General features: G+C 31.1%; 1 protein-coding gene across 1 annotated transcript; it reads right to left on the bottom strand.

The window, feature by feature from the left end:
* Nucleotides 1-484: 484 nt before the first annotated feature.
* Nucleotides 485-17,765, bottom strand: LOC139526726 (uncharacterized). The gene is made up of 16 exons (XM_071321890.1): nucleotides 17,576-17,765; nucleotides 15,754-15,847; nucleotides 15,102-15,138; nucleotides 14,624-14,744; nucleotides 14,096-14,147; nucleotides 13,641-13,741; nucleotides 13,180-13,277; nucleotides 11,089-11,135; nucleotides 8,245-8,299; nucleotides 7,364-7,427; nucleotides 6,213-6,297; nucleotides 5,500-5,783; nucleotides 4,718-4,772; nucleotides 4,184-4,327; nucleotides 2,769-2,995; nucleotides 485-619 (listed from the first exon to the last, which is right to left on the bottom strand). Exons 1-16 carry the CDS (start codon nucleotides 17,705-17,707, stop codon nucleotides 485-487), a joined length of 1,731 nt encoding a protein of 576 aa, XP_071177991.1. The 5' UTR covers nucleotides 17,708-17,765.
* Between the last annotated feature and the right edge of the window lie 4,863 nt (nucleotides 17,766-22,628).

The raw sequence follows: 22,628 nt of genomic DNA, 5'->3' as shown, positions 1-22,628 counted from the left end.
TTATTGTATAGTCATGATAGTAGTTCCTGTGAAAAATGTGACGAAATTTTCACCTTGACTATCATGTGTAAATGATACAAGTGGTTGTAAACAGGATGTTGTTGAGTGATAAATCTGAAAATGCATCACACAGTATAGCTGACTTATATAAATTCTGAAACAAAATTTCAGTAATCCTTATAATCAGATGCTGTAGATTGGAGAATGATGTGACGAAAAAATATTCATGGGACGGATGGATGGACAAACAGACAGACAAGAAATAGTATACCCCAACTTTTTTAATGCAGGGGTATATAACATTTTGTTAGATATCTAGTGTCATTTAAACCCCGATCTTCAATAATTACAACATTTTGGTGTACATTTTTGAAATATGACCCAGAAAGCATAAATTCTATACTAGTGCTTACAACTGAAAAGCAAACAAAAAGAGCATATAATGAGAATATAAAATAAAAGATGTTTGTCACGAAAAGTAAACTTACGCTAGCACTGCATCTTCTTGCTCTTTGGTCAGTTGTTTACTTTCAGGGTGTTCTACATAAATCTCATAGGCACTATGTCTGACTACATCTTCAGAGTCAAATAAAGTTGATCTCAATAGATGAGCAGCACTCTGAAATATATACATAAATAGTAAAATAGACTGAACATTGAGCTTTACACTAAGGATAAAAAATGCAGATATAAATAAAAATAAAATATGCTGTTTAATAAAAGAGCAGCCTTGCATAATATAAGCATACTATTGATATAACAAGAGGCTGTCAGAGCGACAGAAAACTGGATTTATTAACATTTATTTGTGTCCTGGCATTTTTTAATATCACAAGGACCATAACTCAGGGCTTCCAAACAATATTTGAGCCAGTCAGACATTTCATATCTGATCTCGATTTTAATCCCTTAAGACTAAGTTATAAAAGGCAATTATGGTAATCAGATGGCCATCCCAGTGATTAACATTAGATTAAAAGAAAAAATATTAAACTTTACTTTGATATGAATTTGATGTTCTGATGTAAACTGTTAAATTGGTAGTGCATCATTCCAAGTGTGCACATCAGCGTGCTCATATCTGCCTTAGACTCTTTATTTGTGCAAAATGACGTTTTCAAAAACTTTACTTTCGTTTTTAAATCACATTTTCTTATACCGGATGTTGACTTGACAATGGTAAAACATGGACCAGAAACGGATACCGGTACGTAAAATCTGTGTATGTTTAGAAAGCATGACTGATGGTGAAGAAGCTCTTTCAACGTTATTTCTTTGACAAAATACTTGAAATGAACGTTAGATACAGATATCAATGATAACTTTAGCATTTTTGAAGAAATGTAGGATGCATAATATAATAAATTTCCCACCTGCGCACATGCGCACACATGTTCTAGTTCATACATGTACAACGTAGTTCTTACGATATTTCATTTAAAACCTTTTTTAATTTTTCATCAAATCATGTTTAAAAACTAATTTCTTATAATTTTAATCTGTTGAACTAAATCAATGCGATACAAACCGCTGAAATGTAAGAAAATAACTTTGAATATATAGACCGATCAATTTATACGATGTCAGGTACTGAAAATAGTTTACCTGTCACCTGAACAGGTAGATTTCAGCTGTCCAACAACTAATTAGCCTTGATTAAAATAAGAAAGTATTGAAGTACGGGTTGTTTTGATAGTAATTAATGATCATGACACTTTTATGATCAGAAATGTGTGGCAAATTGTTGGGTCAAAAAGATTGAGAATTAAGTTAAAATGACCGTCTCTTAAGAAAGCCTTAAAAACCAAAAAGTAGATGACCGTTTCATGCTTTGACCAGCCGGACTTTTACCAGACATTATACAAATGTCCGAAACATATGAACGTTTTGGAAGCCTTGCCATTAAAGCTTTGATTAATTGGTTCATGAGTTAATGCAACAACATGACTGGAAACACAATTTTTCCATCTTTCAAGAACCATTACTCCTGAACAGAAAAAGTAAAAATCGCCATTATTGAACTGGACCTAAATTTTGTCATCAGTAACAACATATTTAAATTTGAAAAGCTTTAGTTGAACGGTTCATGAGTAAATACACGGAAACGACTTGAAACGCCATTTTTTAATTTTCAAGAACCATAACTCCTGAATGGTAAAAGTCAAAATCGTCATTATTGAACTTGATCTCCATTTTGTCATCAGTAACAACATCTTAAAATTTTAAAAGCTTTGGTTGAACAGTTGATGAGTAAATGCAGACAGGACTGGAGCGCCATTTTTCAATCTTTCAAGAACCATAAGAACAGTAAAAGTCAAAATTGTCATTATGAACTTGACCTTCATTTTGTTGTTAGTAACAACATATTAAAATTTTAAAAGCTTTGGTGGAACGGTTCATGAGTAAATGCAGACAACATTTGGCTGCTGCCCGTCCGCCGACCAACCAGCCAGCCACCTTACATCCCCAAATCAATAACCGACATTTCTGTCACAAAAATCCGGTTAAAAACCTTCACTTCCATTTTATTATGACTGGATTGTTAAGGGAGATAACTCTTCCAAATAGTAGATTTTGGTACAGAAACACAAAGATTATTTCAAGTTTCATCAGCATCCCCAACATACCCTTTCTTTTACGTCTGTAATTCAACAGCTAAAAAAAGAGCAGCGGCCAATCTACCAGTCAAAACTTGCAATGTAAGTCTTGCGATATTTTTGTTTGATTGTCATATGAATAACCTCATATGTAAACCATTGTAATATTACCTCGTTACAAGTAAAATGTCTTAGAGCCTGGGTAGCAGCTCTCCTTAACTCAGGGTTGGCTTTATTCAGCTCCATATAAGATGTGATATGCTGGAGAGATCTAGGATGGCCAGCGTTCCCCAGAACATGTACAAGTGATCTCTTCAAGGCGACATGGTTGTCTCTGTCGTGGTACTTTCTACCTAGGGATCGTCTCTCTCTTGGTTTTACTATTTCTATAAACTCCGCTAAAATATTTATCAAAATCATAACTTGATTAACAAAATATTCAGAAAGTTTTTCAGACGTGATTAAAAACAATGAGGGACAAAATGAGAGACTTTCATGGATATTATGCAAGAAAACTTAATTTTTATAGAATTTTTGCCTTTTACCCAATGATAGGGAAAGACTTCGAATTTTATGCTCATCCATAATTGTTGAAACATTTATTGATCTATACAAGTAAAACAGTGTCAAAAAGTAGATATTTTCTTAGTTCATGTACACCAAACATAGCCAAGCCAACCAGATGCTTAACAGTCAGGGATATAACTCTATAGGGTTATTACAGGAAAATAACATACATTTGTTATTGTGGACTAAAAAATCAAAGAAATGTGATAACATACGTATGTTACATGTTTCAAAGGGACAATATACTTCATATGTTTAGTTAAAATGTATACAAGTTCTATTGATATTACTATTGTCTTTATGTATACTTAACTATTGAAAGATGTAACAGTTCATAGTATTCCAATTTTGAATAGTACACCTATATGTTATTACAGAAAAAATATGCCTGTAATAACTAAAGGGTGTTATCACAGCTTCTCTATATCACTTCAAAGCATTTGCTCAGACATAAATCATGCGTAATTACAATGTATTTTTATTTATTGTAAGAAATAATGACCAGAGCATGTAATGAGGTTCTGCGCAAGTTTCTCAGTAATTCCCAAGTGTCTTATATAATAAGTTACATTCCTTTAATAACTAAGCCTTGTTATCACAGCTAAGGTAATTCCTAAATAGCCTTGTCTCATTGATTAACCATGGTTAATCAAAAATGTATTAATTCCATTTAAAAATTAATTATCAAGGCTATGCATTTAGTTTCTGCGCAAAGTCTCAAGAGTTCCCTAGAGTCCACTATAGATTAAATAATTTTACAAATAACAAACATATGTTATTACAGATTTAGAAAATTTAAGGAAAAGTATCTGTAATAACACACGCAAGTTATTTTCTGTAATAACCCTATAGAGTTATATCTCTGACTGCTTAAGGGGGTTTAAAATTGAAATATATGGCAATTAAATATTTGAATATGAGAAATGAACCTCAAATGTATTGTACAGACAATATTGAATACATCTTAATCAATTAACATTTACTGCTAGAATGAAATATAACTGTAATTTCATCTGTACCTTCATTATGCATTCCTAGCCAGGTCTCAAACTTTTCTATTATTCTTTGAGCTTCTGTATCATTATCAATGTCTTTGAGGTTCTTAGCCAGAGCTCCTAGGGTAAGACAGGCTCTTTTTTGTGTCAAGGTCATATTGTTATTACCTGTTCAAAAGAGACAAAACATATTGTTATAAGAATTATTGATTCTTTTAAAAAACGTAAAAGTACTTTTAAAAAATACACTTCATGATATGTTGTGGCAAGAATTTCAAATTGTCATGTTTTCATTTGTTTGTTCTTGTCATTCTGAAAAATTCCTAAAATATGTTTTTTCATAAATCTGTTTTTTTTAAGTAACATTTTGATCGTTTGTCTGAGCATATGTATAAAAGGGAAAATGAGTGATTCCTAAATGAAATGCTCATTTAGTAGTTGTCTTTATCCATATTTTAAAATTTGTTGTTTGGTTGATGACTAATTTAATTATACACCACACATCCTAATTCATATCTATTCATTTCTTTTAATTTACATCTTTTTAAACTACATTACCATGAAATGAGTGATTCTTTCCAAGACATAAATGTTCTACTGCTTGTACAAGGCTCTGCAAAAAATAAGATATAATGGTCAACAAACCCAATTTGTTTAACACATTAATCAACTGTTAATAAATACTTGATAGAAAGTGCAGGTTTCAGGAATTTGTCTTATTTATATTATAAAATGCTCATCACAATTCAATTTCATCATGTTTCACTAAACACATGTTTCATCATGATACATTATTTTGATTGGCTAACAGCAATCTCACGTCATTTTCCAAATAAAATGTAACTTTCATGATGACATACATTTCCACAATTTTTAAAATGTACTTCGGTCTATGCCTTTACAACCCAATAAATTTACAAGAAGAAGCATTCCATTCTTAAATCAAGCCTTTTGAACTTGTTCACAATTCTGCGCTTACTTAAGTTGGTACCCAACACCTTGATTAATATTAATTTAAATTTGGCTCGTTTAATTTTCATAAAATTTTGACAAAATATAACTTTGACCCCTTAAAAAAAATATAAAAATTTCAAAGCAAATGAACTAATCACTTTCTTGGAAAAATTGGTTGGATACATAGCAGTTTGACAAACACTAATTTTGATCATTGAGAAGCTTTTTATTTCCTTAACAATACAATGTGATTAAACATTTGGCTGATTTTAAAGAGTTATCTCCCTGTAGTGTTAAGTACCACCTCAACAAAGAGGTTCATTTTGTAGCTTCAGGCTGATGTATTACAATATCAATATGCAGACAACCTAATAATCATTACTTACAGGTATAGGTTGTTTCGTAGCTATACTGTGAATAAGACATCTCCTGACTTCCTCTACACTGGTATTCCTCTCTAAGACATAATCTACAAGAATCTGTTGTGATGCATTGGATCTCATCTGAGATATCACATCTATCATGAGATATCTCTCCTCCAGACATTTGATATCAGAGATATCACATGATTTATTTAAGGCTGAGTGAGACAGTTGTAGAAAACTCTCCTGGTCCAGCTTACCCACCTCCCGTGTAAGGTTCCTGACACAATGTGTTCTGTTGGGTGCATCTGTAAAAAAAAAAAGAACTAAATTAAGTACTATCTGTTGACGTAAAATTATGTTTGGCCTTAACTAAGTTTTGCAAGTGTTGAATTTAAAAATGTCAATATTTAATCATATCTATAATCATGATAATCATGCAAAACATTGTATATCAATGAACAAAGATGTAAAATCTATGTTTAAATTTCAATTTGTTATTTGCCTTATCTTCACATACATTATCATGCTTGATTGGTGTTTGTGTTACGCCGCATGAGCACAAAAAGGCTTTATCGCGACGAGAGCTTATTCAAATATTTTTAAAATTTACAGTATAGTTTTAAAATCAGACAAAAGGTCCTTCAATAATTACATTATCATGATTATTGATGCATGTTTGTCAAATCAAAATTAAGACAATCTGACACAAATCATATTTATTCAAATATACCTACATTTATTTTCATGTCTCTGCACACATGAGATTAAATCCTTGATTATTTCTCCTGTCTCCTTTAAAGTTGTTGGTTTTGGAGGTTTCTATAAAACAAGTGTATAAATCATGTACATGGTATATGATAAGAAAAGGAAAACCTTCAGATAAATTTACTTTCTATCATTTCAGAAATGAGACAACTCTCCACAAGAGACAAAATGACACAGACATAAACAGCTATAGGTCAATGTAAGACCTTCAACAATGAGCAAAGGCTGTAACCCATAGTCAGCTATAAAAGGCCCTGAAATCACAAATGTAAAACAATTCAAACAAGTGAAACTGCGAGCTACTGCTCACTGATGATACCCCCGCCGCAAGTGGATAATATTAATAGTGTAAAAATATGCAAGTGTTCGGTAAACAGGAAGTTGTTGAGTGATGAATATGAAAACGCATCACACGGTATAGCTGACTTATATAAATCCTGAAACCAAATTTCAGAAATCCTTGTATTGTAGTTCCTGAGAAAAATGTGACGAAAATTTTCAACTTGGCTATCATGTGTAAAATCATACAAGTGTTCGGTAAACAGGAAGTTGTCAAGTGATCAATCTGAAAACGCATCACACGGTATAGCTGACTTAGATAAACCCTGAAACCAAATTTCAGAAATCCTTGTATTGTAGTTCCTGAGAAAAATGCGACGAAAAATTTTCATGGGACAGACGGACTGACTGACGGAAGAACAGACAGAGGTAAAACAGTATACCCCCCTTTTTTAAAGCGGGGTATAACGAGAAAACTAACAGCCTAACTAATGTACAAAAAAGTTAACAAAAAGTAAATATGTAACACAGCAACAAATGACAACCACTGAATTAGAGGCTCCTGACTTGGGAAAGGCACATACATACAGAATATGGGGGATTAAATATGTTTGCTATCTAGAGTTATGTGGACTATTTGGCCTTTTTGTCATTTTTTACCATGACATTTTCAGTTACATTGTACTCTTTAAATTGTTAGTTTTGGATGTCCACTCGGTGTCTGTCATTTTTGTTTTTGCTAAGATATATTCTGCTGTGGTTTGCTGTTTGTTTTGTCAATTTTTTTTAATAGAAGAAAAGGGTATGTAGAGGAGGATACTTAGATCAGAATGATATTTACCTCAATTACTACTATACTGTCTCTAACTAAACCATCACTGACAGAATCACTAGAATCAACTTTCCTGAAAAATCAAAAGAAATGTAAACCAATCAATTATTCTTCAGAGTAAATTACCAACACAAATGTACAGTGAATAATCTGTATTGTTCCAACTGGTACAGACTAATAGTGCGACATCTTAACTTGCATGTTGATTTGTATGATATGTATTAAAATCTCTGATTCATATAGGTTATTAGGCTTACTCTTTTTTTTTTATACTGTCAGATTTACAATTCTTCCATGATGCCATTAATGGTCTATTCCATCTGGCATCAATTCATATTTCTAACTGCAGATCAATAAAATATCTAACTTTGAAGTGAACAAAAAATGAGTACATTGTAACATGTAAATTTAAAAGAAATGTTGGAATACTGTGTCTAGTTTGAGTAATAAGTTTTATTTTCAGACAATCCCAAATTCTACAAATAAATGAATTGCACATGAAGTGTATGTTGTGAAAATAGCGTGAATTCAATCTTATGTTAATGTACTTCTGTTTGTCTACATGGGAACATCAATGACATCTGCTTGGGCGGAAGTAATTTTAGATGTTTTTAAATGGTAGACTTGAATGGCTGTATTTCTATATATCTCCTATTGCCACTACATTTTGGTGCCGTGACCAGGCTGTATTTCTATATATCTCCTATTGACACTACAGTGTATTGCAATTTCCAAATTCTGTATGAGTATAATCATGATAATATGATGCACTTTTGAAGTACACTAATTCATGTTTTTAAATGTTAATCTTTAATTTAACATAACATATCTATCTGTTCAGTAAAATATGCATTAAACATAACAGACATGATTTAAATGTATGTACAGACCTTTTCAGTGTTAGATGTACTCTTGTTTCAGCTGTGGCTGAGATACCTGGAAAATCTACAATACAAAATATTTGAACTTAAGCATGTTAAGGTATCTTTAGTTTTTGTGCATTGTTGAGTTGATATCTCACTCTGTTGTTATATATCTATATCTCATTTCATAATTTATGATATTAACATCAAATATATTTAAGTGAGATAAACTAAAATTTAGTATCAAAATGAATCTCATCAGATGTTTACTATTTCAGAGATACTGGACGTATACCATGTATACTAAACTCTGTAATATATATAAATGAACTACAATTAAAAATCCTACAAGACCAACATAACATAAGCTATATATATAACATTTATAACTATCACTATTTATAGTCCTATAATATATGCCTTCACATAATATTTTCATTATTTAACAGTGTCCTCCTGATATATTTTTTTTTTAATTTAGGGCTAAGGCCTAAATTAAAATATTGTTTGTTTGCCCTTTTCCGACCCTATGTTTTGAAACAGGGTAGGTACATGTAGGTAGGTAAAATATTTTATTTTTTTCCTCAAAAAAATAACTTGGCTTGGTATACTATTTGTCATGGGTAGGCAGGTAGGTAAAATATTTTATTTTAAAGATACAAAATCTGCATAATGTCATTTTTTTGTCCGTTTTGTTTTTGCAAATAAGTTTTCCGCTGGGACTATTTGTTTTGAAAAAAAATTATATAAGAGATAACTTTGTACTGGTAAGATAATGTCCGGGCAGACATATATTACTAGTAGAAAAAGTCCGTAGAGTGTTACAAATTTCGTGTGTGCTTTTTTTTCCAATAAAAATGCTATAAGACTTAAAACTCAATTGTCACATATTTTGCATCACATTTATAAATGATCTGTATGGAAAACTTGGCGATTTTACTGCCAGATATTCTCCACTTTACAGGGTTTTGTCACTTTTGGTTCACGTCAGATATAAATAATTTAGCGGCATCGTTAACATAATCATTCTGATATGCGGATCACAAAAGGCCATCCCTACATAGAATACAACGTCCGTTTACAAACTAGTTTGTACACACGTTTATACTTTTGTATCAAACAAACTTTTTTGTAAATGAACCCTGCTCTTTCAGTTTAAAGGTACAGAGTAACGTACTTCATATCATGATTTCAGAAAGCGTTCAACATCGATTTCAAACAAATGCTTTGAACATGTTGAAACTTCAAATGCAAGTGTTCATGTCAAACGCTCAGGTGATACCAAACGGTTTGGACCTTATACGTAAAGATAAAACCCGAGGATTCCGGTAAAAAAGTTTTGAGCGGGAAATACAAATATAAGATTTTTGGTAGGAACGAAAAAATAAAATAAAATAAAATCTTGCTGGTAAATACAAATAAAAGATTTTCAGGCGGAACGAATTGATAGGGTCGGTCGGTAAAGGGCAAACAAACAATATTTTAATTTAAGCCTAAGTGTTTGTCAAGTAAAGGTGTATCTAAAGGAATTGGAACATATGGTCGGGTTTTCTCCACAAAATCTACTCGACAAACCAATGCATCTAGGAAGGTTTCAAGGCCTGGCTTGACCTAGAAACATAAAAGTTGTATATATATATAGTTTATGTTTCAGATTTTTTTTTTAATTTAACTGGATTTTGATGTGCATTTTTATCTGGTCTGCAGAAGATAGGGGAAAAAATTACACCTGAGTTTCAATGGATACAGTCCCCGGTAGACAAAATAATTACTATTGACATACTTGGGTTGGATTGCTACAGATGATTCCGACAACAAAAGCAGGCGTGTTTTACACCATTGTGAAGATAAATCAATTTAGATTTATGACATAACAAGTTTTAGTGGGGTTGACAGCCGAGAAATCGACATATATAACGAAATTTCGCCACCAGCTAACATTTTTCTAAATCGCAATTTAAGTACCTTGTGTTAATTATAAAGGTATATATAGGAATTTTTTTTCTGAGACGAGTGCCTGTGCATCATAATCAGAAACATTAGCTACATGCATAAGGTATTTCAAACATATTATTTATTATTGCCTATCTGAAGTAGAGCCTAAAAAGTTTCTACCATTGTCTACTGAGCCCTTAGAAAAAACTTTTGGGATCCAGGCATGCCTGAACCTGTTCCTGACTCGTTCACTGTATTGCAGATTTTTGTGAAGTTTTAATTTGACATATATATGCACAATTCATTTCACTAGTGTAATTAAAATAATTCTACAAATCAACGCTGCGCTTTGCATTCCAAATTCACCTTAGACCCACCATGCATTAAATTCTTTTTAGGGAAGACACTGATGTAAGAATTACGGTTCCACAGCTATACTGATCATGTTTCACCTAATTTACCAACATGTCAGAGACATACCCCATGTTACTATCAGTATTTAGACTACTTGCAGTAGTGATATATACGTAGTTATAGTATAATTTATACATATAGAAAATTGAATATCTTATTCAACAAAAAAATAAACAAAAAATATCTGTATCATACATATACCCAACATGTCTAAGTGACTGTGCCTTTTATTAGAAAACATGATTTTTTGTATATATAAAAGATTATATAATTAATAGCAAAATCGAGCTAAGTTTAGTAGGATGTTACTTAAAATGCATTCTTTTTTTTTATCTATACAGACTATACTCACAGACACAGTGTACTCAGACTGAAATTTGTGGTGTAAATACGGCCATATTGATATTTCATGATATTTCAGAAAAGGTTGTTTTAGATTGTTTTCTGAGTGTTTTAAACGCCATTATCATAATTAATGGGTTTTGAAAAGGGATAAAAAGAACACTTATATTACGATTTTACCTCCTGAAGAATAGACTTTTATATCTCTGTCTACTGGTAAAGGTGTACTGTAAGAAACAAATAAAATCTTCAGCTCTCAATCTCCCCAACTTTAAAAATCCCGCCACAAAAGAGTTGTCTAACTTTGTATAAATTGGTACATCTAAAAACCTGTCAACTTTTAACTATGATCATGGTCCGGTTTGGACCACTTTCCTAAGTGAGTTTATAAATTAAAATCATATAACATATAAGAATTGAATGCTTCTTTTTGTAACTTCATTGGGGTGTAAAAGCGTTGACCGAAGTACATTTTGTATGAAGAGTGGAAGCGCTTCATTCTAAAATGTGCGCCCGATCAACGCTTTAACAACCCTATGAACATGATGAAGTAAGCACAAAAACTTCACGCAAAATCGAGAAATCGAAATCTAGAAATTGAGCAATCGAAATCGAGAAATTGAGCAATCGAAATAGAGAAATCAGGAAATTGAGAAATCGAGAAATCGAGAAATCGGGAAATTGAGAAATCCGGAGAAATCGAGAAATCGGGAAATTGAGAAATCGAGAAACGAATTAAGCAAACACGCGTAAACGCGAAGGCGAAAACGGGAAATAGATTTCTAGATGCCGCGTTTTCGCTTTCTCGATTTTTAGATCTCCCGATTTCCCAATTTCCCAATTTCTCTTTTTCGCTTTCTCGAGTTTCCCGATCATGTTCCCGATTTCGTGATTTCGCGATTTTGCGTTTGCAAAGTGTTAGGAATAAACGCAAAAACGCGAAAAGGTGAAAAGGCCGCATTCAGCTATCCGTTGTTTAAGCATATATTATAGAATAACAGTACTAGCTGTAGTTGAAGAGTTGCCGCCGTCAATTGGCGATGTCACGGTCGTAAATGCAGTTTTACTGGCGATGCTTGGATCATTCAAAGTGATGTTTTATATGAAAAAGACCACAATATAGATAAAAAGCGTAACGTTATCCCGATGTAAGCCGTGAAACGTCAATTTTTTTTTACTACCTACTTGCTACCCGTTGATTATGTTTCAATATGAACACGGAAATAATTGCATGAATACCAAAAACATAATATTTTTTTTATTGAATACACGGATTTGATGATTCTCGATAAATTTAGGAACATTTTTCGCCGATTTTATGTGTTTTCTTTACAAATGTTCATCTTTTTAATCAAATTCGATCAAAAGTGGCCATAGGAAGAATAGGGCAAGCCCTCTTTTAATTAGAAACATTTTCTTTTTTAGACATTCACACGTTTACCCTTTCAACATGGTATTGAAAAATTGAATCACAACAAAATTTAAAAAAAACAGAAAATATGTAACACCATTAAGATATAAAACCAAGTCTGTACTGTGCCATTACTGTCATAAGCATCTCATTATTTATTTTGTTGGTCCAACTTAAATCAAAGATCACAAGGAAGAACATATATTATAATGTATTAGCGTTATAGAGCATGCTGATTATGTACCAATGATTTATTGGGTAAAATAAAATACATTTATCTATCCAATTGTACAGAAACTTATGAGAAACCGGAGCACATGATGAGGTCAACCCCGATTGTTGATGAAATAAGTGAGCATTTGTCGACTGGTGTTTTTTTGCCTTTTTCTTTTTACCATAATCGCGATAATGATGTCTATCTTTCTTCAAATTATGGTTCTGATTGACTCAATGGTATCTCTTTATGTTTTCTCCAGTGTACATTTGCCCTCAAAAAGGGACAACAATCTGAACTTGATTATCTCGCGGATCCTTAATATAATAAGGGTCCCTAGGCAAAATTTCTGTCCCTATCCAATATACCCTCATTTTCCAGTGGCAGTCCAAATTTCCCCGACCATCCTCCCCAATGGCTTCTATTATGACAAGACCTACCTATTGTATATATTGTTAACTTGTTATCGTCCTGAACATGCATGAAATATTTACCACTGGACATTCAGCAACCAATAATCAATCAATCTTAATATAATTACTGTATGAAGATACTACCAGACTAGTACTACTTCTATACGTGGATATTTTTTAAGAAGTTTGCGAAGTAGCCTATGCGTATGGCACCTACATATTACATTACATACCCGAGAGTGCGTTGTGAGACAGGAGCATCACCATTCATGGTTATATTATCAAAAGCCTTTATTTCCTTGATATTATCAGAATGGTCAATATGCATCACCTGTAATTCAAGAGACCATTGTAAACATAAGAATTCTACCGAAAAATTAAATAATAAAAAGCAAAGGAAAGGTCACTCTTTTGAATAAATGTTACAACACATTTAAACAAATTATAAAAAAAAAATACTTAAGTACAAATAAATTATGAAAAAAGAAGTCCGTTAAACCTGACAAATAAAACGTTCGGCTAAATCAAGCAACGGAACGAATGAATAAAAAAACTACCAAAAACTGCCTTATTCTGAAATGGTAGAATTTTTAATTCTAAGACTGAAATGTTGAGTAAAACATGGGCTTATAGCTAATTGCATAAACCTTTCACTTGTATGACAGTTGTCTATAGTCCCAGAAAGGGTACTTACTTTTGTATGTGTTCTGAGAACAGTCTTGGAACTGGTATGTTCACGTGTCAGAGTGTATCCAGTATCTGTCTTCTTCCCTTCATACTTATGGTCAAGATAGCCTGGAACGAGGTTGGAGTTTGTTTATGGTTATCTCAAAGTGTGAACCACATTTTTGATGTTATTTCAAATAGACAGATAAGATATAAAAGTATTTCCTTTTAATTTAATTCTAAGCCGCGGTAAACCATCAAAAAACGTTGTTGGCGTCTCTGTCACATGATAAAATTATGTTTATGAGCTGATAGACAAAACACTGTTAGTCAATCAGAAGACGCGTTTTATCCAAAATTAAATGATATACTATATATGTTTTGGAATGATATGGTTTGATGAAATGTTACTAGTATACGAAATTGCAATACAAATATTTTGTGTAATATGATGAGTAATATGTTTTTCTAAAATTGTATTACCGCCATGATCTCTTTCTGTTGATGAATACATCCATGTCTCGTGATCGCTTCTCTGTAATATAATTGTAATGTTTGTGCTTTTAAAATGTATTGCCTTGAACAAAAGTGAATGTTTATCACGCTTATAAAAAAATATTTATAAAAACAGTCATCCAGAAATTCTATTCCAACGAAATATCCGACAAATGCAATATTACTTATAAATCAAGGTCTGCTTAACCTACCGGATAATTTTAAAGTTGTTTTTTGTTGGAAATAATCAAAGTAACTGTTTATAGTTTCCGGTATAGTGTTTTGTTGACCACACATTTTTGTTTCTTTGTCTTTTTTCTTTGTGTCCTTGTTGTTTCCTTTATTCTATACTTTAATATTGTTTTTTATCACCCTCTTGTTTGTCTCTTGAAAACAAATACATGGCCTTAAACCCTGATCATATTGACATGATTTTAACTACAATTAGTCAAATTTTAAATCATTATTTTCCAGAATTATTTTTCATTAATTTCATATGTATATTAATTCTTTTACTTGGAATTTAGCTGACATTGTTCCAACCAAAGCTTTCTTTAAAGTGACCATTTCGTCCTTGTCTTCTTTGTGGTAATGGATAAAATGAACCAAACCATCAGGTTCCATTTCGAATAAAAAACTGAAAATACAACACGTTCGCACGCATTTAGTACTAAATGAATGCATACAAATAAACAATTTATGCAGTTTAAAAAAAATGAAGATTTCTAAATAAACAAAGAAATAATTAAGGTCATTTGTCAATAAATCAATGCTCAAAAATTTATTTTCTATTAAAAAAGCATTTTACATTTATATAAAGCAGAAATTCAGTTCACTGTTAGATATAAAAAAAAAATCTTAAAAAAACTTTCCGAAAAAATAATGCAAACGAAACATTAAATTGAAAACTACACATTATGCATATTAGACCGCTGCATTTTCACAAACACGAACACATATACATATATATGTAATAAACTAGTATACCACATACCTCCTAGAAAGATCCCATTTGAAAGGATTGTCAGCATCTACAAAATATAAATAATGGGACGTACATACATATCATTTTTTTTGGTACGCTAAAGAAAAAGTTTGTCTGGTTTCCATGAATATATAAAGCTAATCTTAAAAGAACAAAGACGAAATATTTATAAAATGCATCGTTATATTAACCTTATTGTGCAAGATTTGGATGAAAGAAACAATTAGGATATTGTGTGCAGGACATGTGTTTCTAAAATATAAACTTTAACCGGTGCGCATGTAACGGATTTTGCAAGGCAACTTAAAACAATATTCAATTCTTATCTAGTTCATTTTAATCATGATTAAAATGTGCAATGCAATTGTATACTTTTTTTTATCAATATATCCAAACTCATATAATATGAAATCAGAAAACTATATTTTCCGACTCTCTTTTTAAAGTTGCACGCTTAACTTTTAAGAGATGTAAAATAAAAATTATTACCCTGTTTCCCGAAAGCTTAATTGTGATAGTCTTTGATAGACTATGGAGCAATTTGTTAAAGCTTGACAAGTATTTTGTAAAACATTCTTTTATTTTGCCATGAATCACGAATACGAAAAAGTACCAACAACTCTTCTTGACTCAATATGAAGTAAAACAAAAGAGTTCTTACATTCACCATTCTGTGCATGTTGAACAAAACTTTTTACAAACAACTGATGGAACTTTATACCAGTGTCTGATTCGTTGATCTTCTGTATTCGGAACTAAAAAGAAACGAGAAAATACCCAAACTAAAGTGTATTATATGGAGTGACAATTTATATAAATACGAATAACGTTGCATATTCTTCTTAAAATAAGTCACCCAAACTCAATATCATGCATTTAAGTTAGTTCGGCGTGAGTATTTTCCCAGTATTTGCATTCATATGTATCCGTATGCGGGATTTTCTCGCTGTACTGAAGACCAATTGGTGGCATTCAGCTGTTTTCTGCTCTGTGGTCGGGTTGTTGTCTCTTTGACACATTCCCCATTTCCATTCTCAATTTTATATGTTCTATTAACGTAGTATAGGTGTTTATTTTCTAATATTTAGTCGGTTTTTAAATTAAAGTTGTTGGTTTAATTTGATACAATATTAATTTTTTTTCATTTGCTATTTTTTACGTCAATACGCGGTTAGGACATCCTAGCTAAAATAATCCTCGGACAGCTTCAATGTGCATGCTGAGACATGTCGTAAGTCGGTCCTAATTTTATCATAATTTCTGTCCTAGTAATATCTTTAAGGATCGATCCTAGGACAGTTTCGATAAACAGGCCCCAGTTCTCATAATGTTATTATTTAACAAATATATTGTTATTTAAATGAATAAATGTCTTTTATTTACTCGCATTTAAGTTTTAGGCATTGAGCTTAATACCTGCACATATTTTTCAGGATTTAAGACTAATGCCTAACATCATTTAGGCAATAGACTTACTGCCTAGGCGTTAGCTTAATGCCTAGGATTTAAGCTTAATGCCTAATTTCACTTATTGCCGCTAACATATACAAATAGTCCTTAAAGATAGAAGGCTTATATTTTTTCACGTTATAAAAATGGAGTTTATATTATCTTTCTTTTTTCCAAAACAATGAAAGATAAGTTTTTTGAAAGCTACTGGTTTTGTCCCAATTTGTCCACATTTGTTTAATGATTACTTTTTAAAAAAGAACTGATATGCTTTCTCTATAGTCAAAAATTAAAAATAAAATTTAACCATTTCCGTTTTTTTTTTTTTTTTTTTTTTTGGCTACATGAAAACAATAGGAACGTTTACTGTACAGTCATTTTTAAAACCATTATTTGATAAACTAAAGTTTTATTATCTCAAAAAATGATTTTCACCCTTCGAAAAAAATCCAAAGATTGTCAGTAATTGTAAAAAAAGTAATTATGAAAATAATAATTGAAATTAATATGTTTTTATGGGATAAGAGCATATTAATTCAATTTCTTTTTATTTCTATTATAGATATAATTAACCTTTCTTCATCAGCTCATTCTAAATAATTTTGATCGCATTTGTTTAGTACCTTATTATATGTTGAAAGCTCCCCATATATTTTGTAAGATTCATTAGAAACTAGGAAAACACCCTTTAAAGGCCATTATACATGTACAAGATACTGATGGTGAAATAGCAATTGATATTGAATAACTGTACAGACGTGTTTTTTTCAATGATAAATGCTATTGTGTACTAGGACTTGTCATCTATCTGTTGTTGTATCTGATTAAAAATGTTCAATATTTTAATAGTGATTTAAAATAAGGATACACGAGGTATAGAGTTTAAACCAACGAATCTTTTCACATAAAACTATTACAAATAGAGGCATAATAAGAAATCATTTCACCAGTATATTACTAGTTTATCTTATTTTTCTATAAAAAAAAAATACATTCAAAGAACTGGGTCTATATTTTATAAGACATATGCCTACCTTCAGTACAGTGGTGACATTGTGCATCCCAAGTGTATCTGATGTTGACGAATAAGTATAATGATGATCGTATCCTGCTTCATAATTGAAACCCTCCGCGGGATTCAAAAATAATAGTATGAGAAGCAACATTATTACTTTAGAAAATTATGATTACATTGACATTTTGTTTCTCTAAATTATACTACGAACAAACACGCTGGATTTTCAAATCAATCTGTTTGTAATTTCAACAAGGTAAACTTATTTTTACTTGAAGATTAGATTTGGGTATAGAGAAGTAGTTAAGATAATACTGACAGGGCCGATATTGATTTTTTGTTATATCAGTTTTAACGCAAAGATTTGTTTTAAAAGACGACTCTATAACAATAAGATCACTGTCTCTGATTTATATATATATTTAAATATCAAATATATTTGATTAATTTGAAATCATTTTGATTATTTGATTATTTGATCTGTTTCAGCAAAAAAAAATGCTTTAACATTTTGAGACATCATAAACGTTTTTGAAAAATATCAAAAGTAATATCAGTTTCTTTTATCAGACACGTGATCTACATCATTCCTCATAACGAATTATGTTACATTTTATTATCTTGTTTTTCCTTAGAGTCTTTGTGTAGTTTTAATATAGAAAATGTTTGTGTTAACTTAAAGTTTGTTTTTTACCTAATACATGTATATAGCTACCGACGAATTATAAAACTTTGTTTTTTTACCTAATACATGTATATAGCTACCGACGAATTATAAAACTTTGTTTTTTTACCTAATACATGTATATAGCTACCGACGAATTATAAAACTTTGTTTTTTTACCTAATACATGTATATAGCTACCGACGAATTATAAAACTTTGTTTTTTTACCTAATACATGTATATAGCTACCGACGAATTATAAAACTTTGTTTTTTTACCTAATACATGTATATAGCTACCGACGAATTATAAAACTTTGTTTTTTTACCTAATACATGTATATAGCTACCGACGAATTATAAAACTTTGTTTTTTTACCTAATACATGTATATAGCTACCGACGAATTATAAAAACAAGTGAATCGACTAAGAACGTTTAGAATACAATAAATGATTTGGGTTTGAGCTAATTTCACGAAACACAGAGGTATGAAGGCACGGTTACCTAGCGTACTTTCTATGGGAAAGTAGAATGTTTAAATCAGGAAGTACCCACACATGGTTCCAAAACAATGTTTCACTTTATATAGATGTAATTCAAATTAGTATATAAACATGATCTGCAAAAAAATTTCAGTGCAATTTGTATCTATGTTTATTTACCAAGGTAAATATTTACTTTGTTTGCACAGTTTCTCTTTAAATGGTAAATTATATAATTTGTGTGTTGATTTATGATTATATCTAACAACATAGACATGTTGATTGAATGGTAAAGAAACTACCAAGAGAACCAATTAGTGTGTATAAAAAATCATAAGTCCACATGTTTATTTTGGTCCTCTATATATTTCATTGGTATTTGTTAAATTCTAATACATAGATAGCAGCATCGCTCAAATTTACAAATCTTCCTGGTACACATAACATAGCTTTAGATTTAAACGACATAATTTCCAGTTCATTCAAAGTAAACACTCATCTGTTCTGTCTTGTTCATATCTGTAAGTCCTAGTCAAACATATATTCTAAAATTATTTAGATGTTTAATCAAATAAATTGTAGTTAGATATCATAATATCGTTGTCCATTTAAATGAGGGACCTTAGCTATCTTCCTATCTTCAAGATGACACGTAAAGTGACCAATCAAATTCAATTAAGAGAAGACTCATTTTTTATAAAGTAATGAGAGGTATTAGTTATAATCTAGGACTTCCTATTGATCATATCACTTCAAATTGTCTTTGAATAAAAAAAATGTTTCAGAAGGGTTAAACTGTTTTCGAGGTTGTCACGAGTTATTATAGTCGTATGTGTATTTAATTAACGCAGACGTATATAATGAAATGACTCCAGTGAGCGGTTTATACCAACCAGGAATATGGCAGTTGTTATCATATAGTCCGTTTCTATGTATGTTGGCGTTGTTTTTGAAACAGTTCAGTATTTCTGTTGTTCCTTTGTTTTCCTCTTATAGTTGATGTGATTCTTTGTAAACCGGACAAGTTTTCGCTGATTAGTAATCAATTAATTACTTTTAAACCGTAGTATATTACTGTTGCTTTTATTTATAACGACTAAATTATTCATGTTACTGCATGATTAAACCAGTAAGAAGCACGCGATTTGCAAAGACAATAACCTGCAAATTGTATATTCGATAACAGTAAAGTATAATGTCTCATATTGACTGTAATACAAAATGATATACTAGTAATATCATGACAACTAATAACTGTGGTAAGATTGCCAATGAGACAATTCTCCACCAGAGACCAAAAAATGACGCAAACGTATGGAACGCGTAAAGCACATTAATAGATAATCACAGTTTATCGGCGACAATGATAGATTATCGGTCGACCATTATAGATGTACGGCGTAAAGTATACTTTACGGTCGACCATCATAGATGGTCTAATTAATGTGACTCGCGCGCAGACAATGATAGTTACTTCTTTGATAATGCATTTACAGTCGACAAGGTGAATTGTTTCGACAATGATAGTTAACCTCGACCAAGTGAATTAATACACAAGTCGTAAATTCGATAATTTTAGATAAAACCGGAAATGCTAGCCAATTGTAAAATCGATTTTGATTGGCGGTCAACTTTTTTCTTTGGAAGTTAATTCCTTGAAGTTAATTCCTTAAAGCAAAAGTTACCCTTTCTAAAACATGTTCAACAGGTGTTTTAAAAAATAAATTTCGGACTTCACATCCTTGTATTAACTATGATGGTAAAGTGCATCGGACTATTCGTGCAACAGAATGGACACAAGAGGAACATAGTTTCCAATTTTCAATCCTCGAATATTGAAGCTTCTTGTAAAATTTAAAAGTTCCACACATAAATAAAGTTTTGTTTTCTCTATCGTTTACAAAGTAAAATACCTTTTATTATCATATACATGTATATTTGTATTTTTTCTCTAAAAGGTTTGATTTTTACAGGTAAATGCATATTACAGGTGGCTAGATGATCACATGTTTACCTGTAATATTGCTAAGAGGTGTCAGAAGTTAAATTTCTATAACAACTGGCCCCAATAACGTTGACATAACAGGGAAAAAGTGTTTTTTTTAAGAATTTTATAATCAATAAATTAATTCGAGACTGTTTAACAGTAAGAAACAAATTTTCAACATTTATAAACAAGAAATCTTTAAAGATTTATGCTCTATGGTTCTTTTTTTGTGTGTAATTATTTGGGTTGTTCTTTTGTTCAGAAATCTATATATCATTTCATATAATAATATTTTATGAAGTTAGTGTGTCTTAACACTGATTAGGACTCCTAAGTGCACTAAAAACTTATAATATGACACTCTTGACAAGAAGGAGTACTATTAAATGTAAAAAAAAATCATGTTATGTTAGAAATTGATATTTAATGCATAAACTCAAAATAATAAAATAAACAGAATAACAAATAAATGAAGTATTTAACAATGTTAATCTTGCCGGTTTTTCTTTGATTTTACCGAAAATCGATGAACCGCAAGATATGGGTCAAATTACATATCTGATTACTCTATTATTTAAGAAAAAAATGAAAATTTTAAACTTATTTGCATAAGAAAATATCTCAGACATTATATATGTTTAACATAGAAAATACTTTAAGATTCCGTGATTATTATTTTTAATAAGACATCTATAGATAAAAGCTTAAGTGTACCTTGGTGAATTCAATGTTGTGATGTCATAACAGATCTTAGAATACAGAAAGTTGTTACTTATAACGATATTTTTATGAATTGACAAAAAAAAAGTTTGTCCCGGGTAACCGCCCTCCCCCTCTATGATTTGGTATTGCCGAAGTGGGAGGCTAAAGTTTAAAAAAAAAAACGCGACCTAACAGACTACAGAACAGCAGACAGTGGATACAACATTTGATATGTTTTAAAGACACAGTTGGACACAAAATGATTGCACTGGGTAATTTCAACTATCACATGATGCCCTATGAATTAATTGACATACTTGAGCTCGTCTTAGGAATATATTCTCAGTGAACAAAAACGAATTCAGTAAATGTTTTATACTAAAAAAACAGACAACAGACTTGCTGTCTTGAATACAATTGTGGCTTGTATTGTTTAATTCATTTTTAAAGCAACATTTGATCGATTGTTGGTATGTGTTTTCTCATTTTTACGGCTGTAATTTGTTTTCAGCTTTGCCAAATTAGTGGAGATAACTCAGATAAAGTATTTTTACAATTATAGAAATGACCTATTTTAATATGTAGCATTTGATTTTTTTTTGGGGGGGGGGGGGGGGGGGGTGCTATGGATTTTTTTTGGGAAAAAAGTTTGTTTCCAGGTTTTGGAGAAAAAAAATATTTGTTTTTGACCCTGAGAAAAAAAAGTGTTTGTTTCATCCTCAGCTGCCACTATATGTAATTCTAAAATTGAAAGAAAAAAATTGTTTTCGTCTTTTCGCCAAAAAAAAGTTTGTCCAGAAAAATAAATCCTTGCCCCCTCCCCCGAAATTCAAATCTGCCTAAGAGCTATATACCGTAATTTTGATTACTTTTTTCTCAGTAAATTTTTAAATAGATATAGAATTAATGAGTGCAATTTAGAAAAAAGGAAAATTCATTTACATTCTTCAAAAATGAATAAAAAAAAAAAGTATTAAAGGTTATTTTCCAATATTCCCGTTGTTTGTGCATGACTCTTCGATAACTAAAAAGAAGAACCAGACTTTCATAAAAAAAAATTAAGAAGATGTAGTATGATCGCCAATGATTCAACTCCAAAATAGACCAAATGACACAGAAATTAACAACTGTATGTTACCATATGGCCTTCAATAAGGAGCAAAGTCCATACCGCATAGCTATAAAAGGCCCCAAAATGACAAATGTAAAAACAATTTATGCACGGAATCATGA

The sequence above is a fragment of the Mytilus edulis genome, chromosome 6 (assembly GCF_963676685.1).
Source record: "Mytilus edulis chromosome 6, xbMytEdul2.2, whole genome shotgun sequence".
Classification (NCBI taxonomy): Eukaryota; Metazoa; Mollusca; class Bivalvia; order Mytilida; family Mytilidae; genus Mytilus; species Mytilus edulis.
Note: the sequence above shows the minus strand (reverse complement) of the source record. Positions and strands in the feature narration are given on the sequence as shown.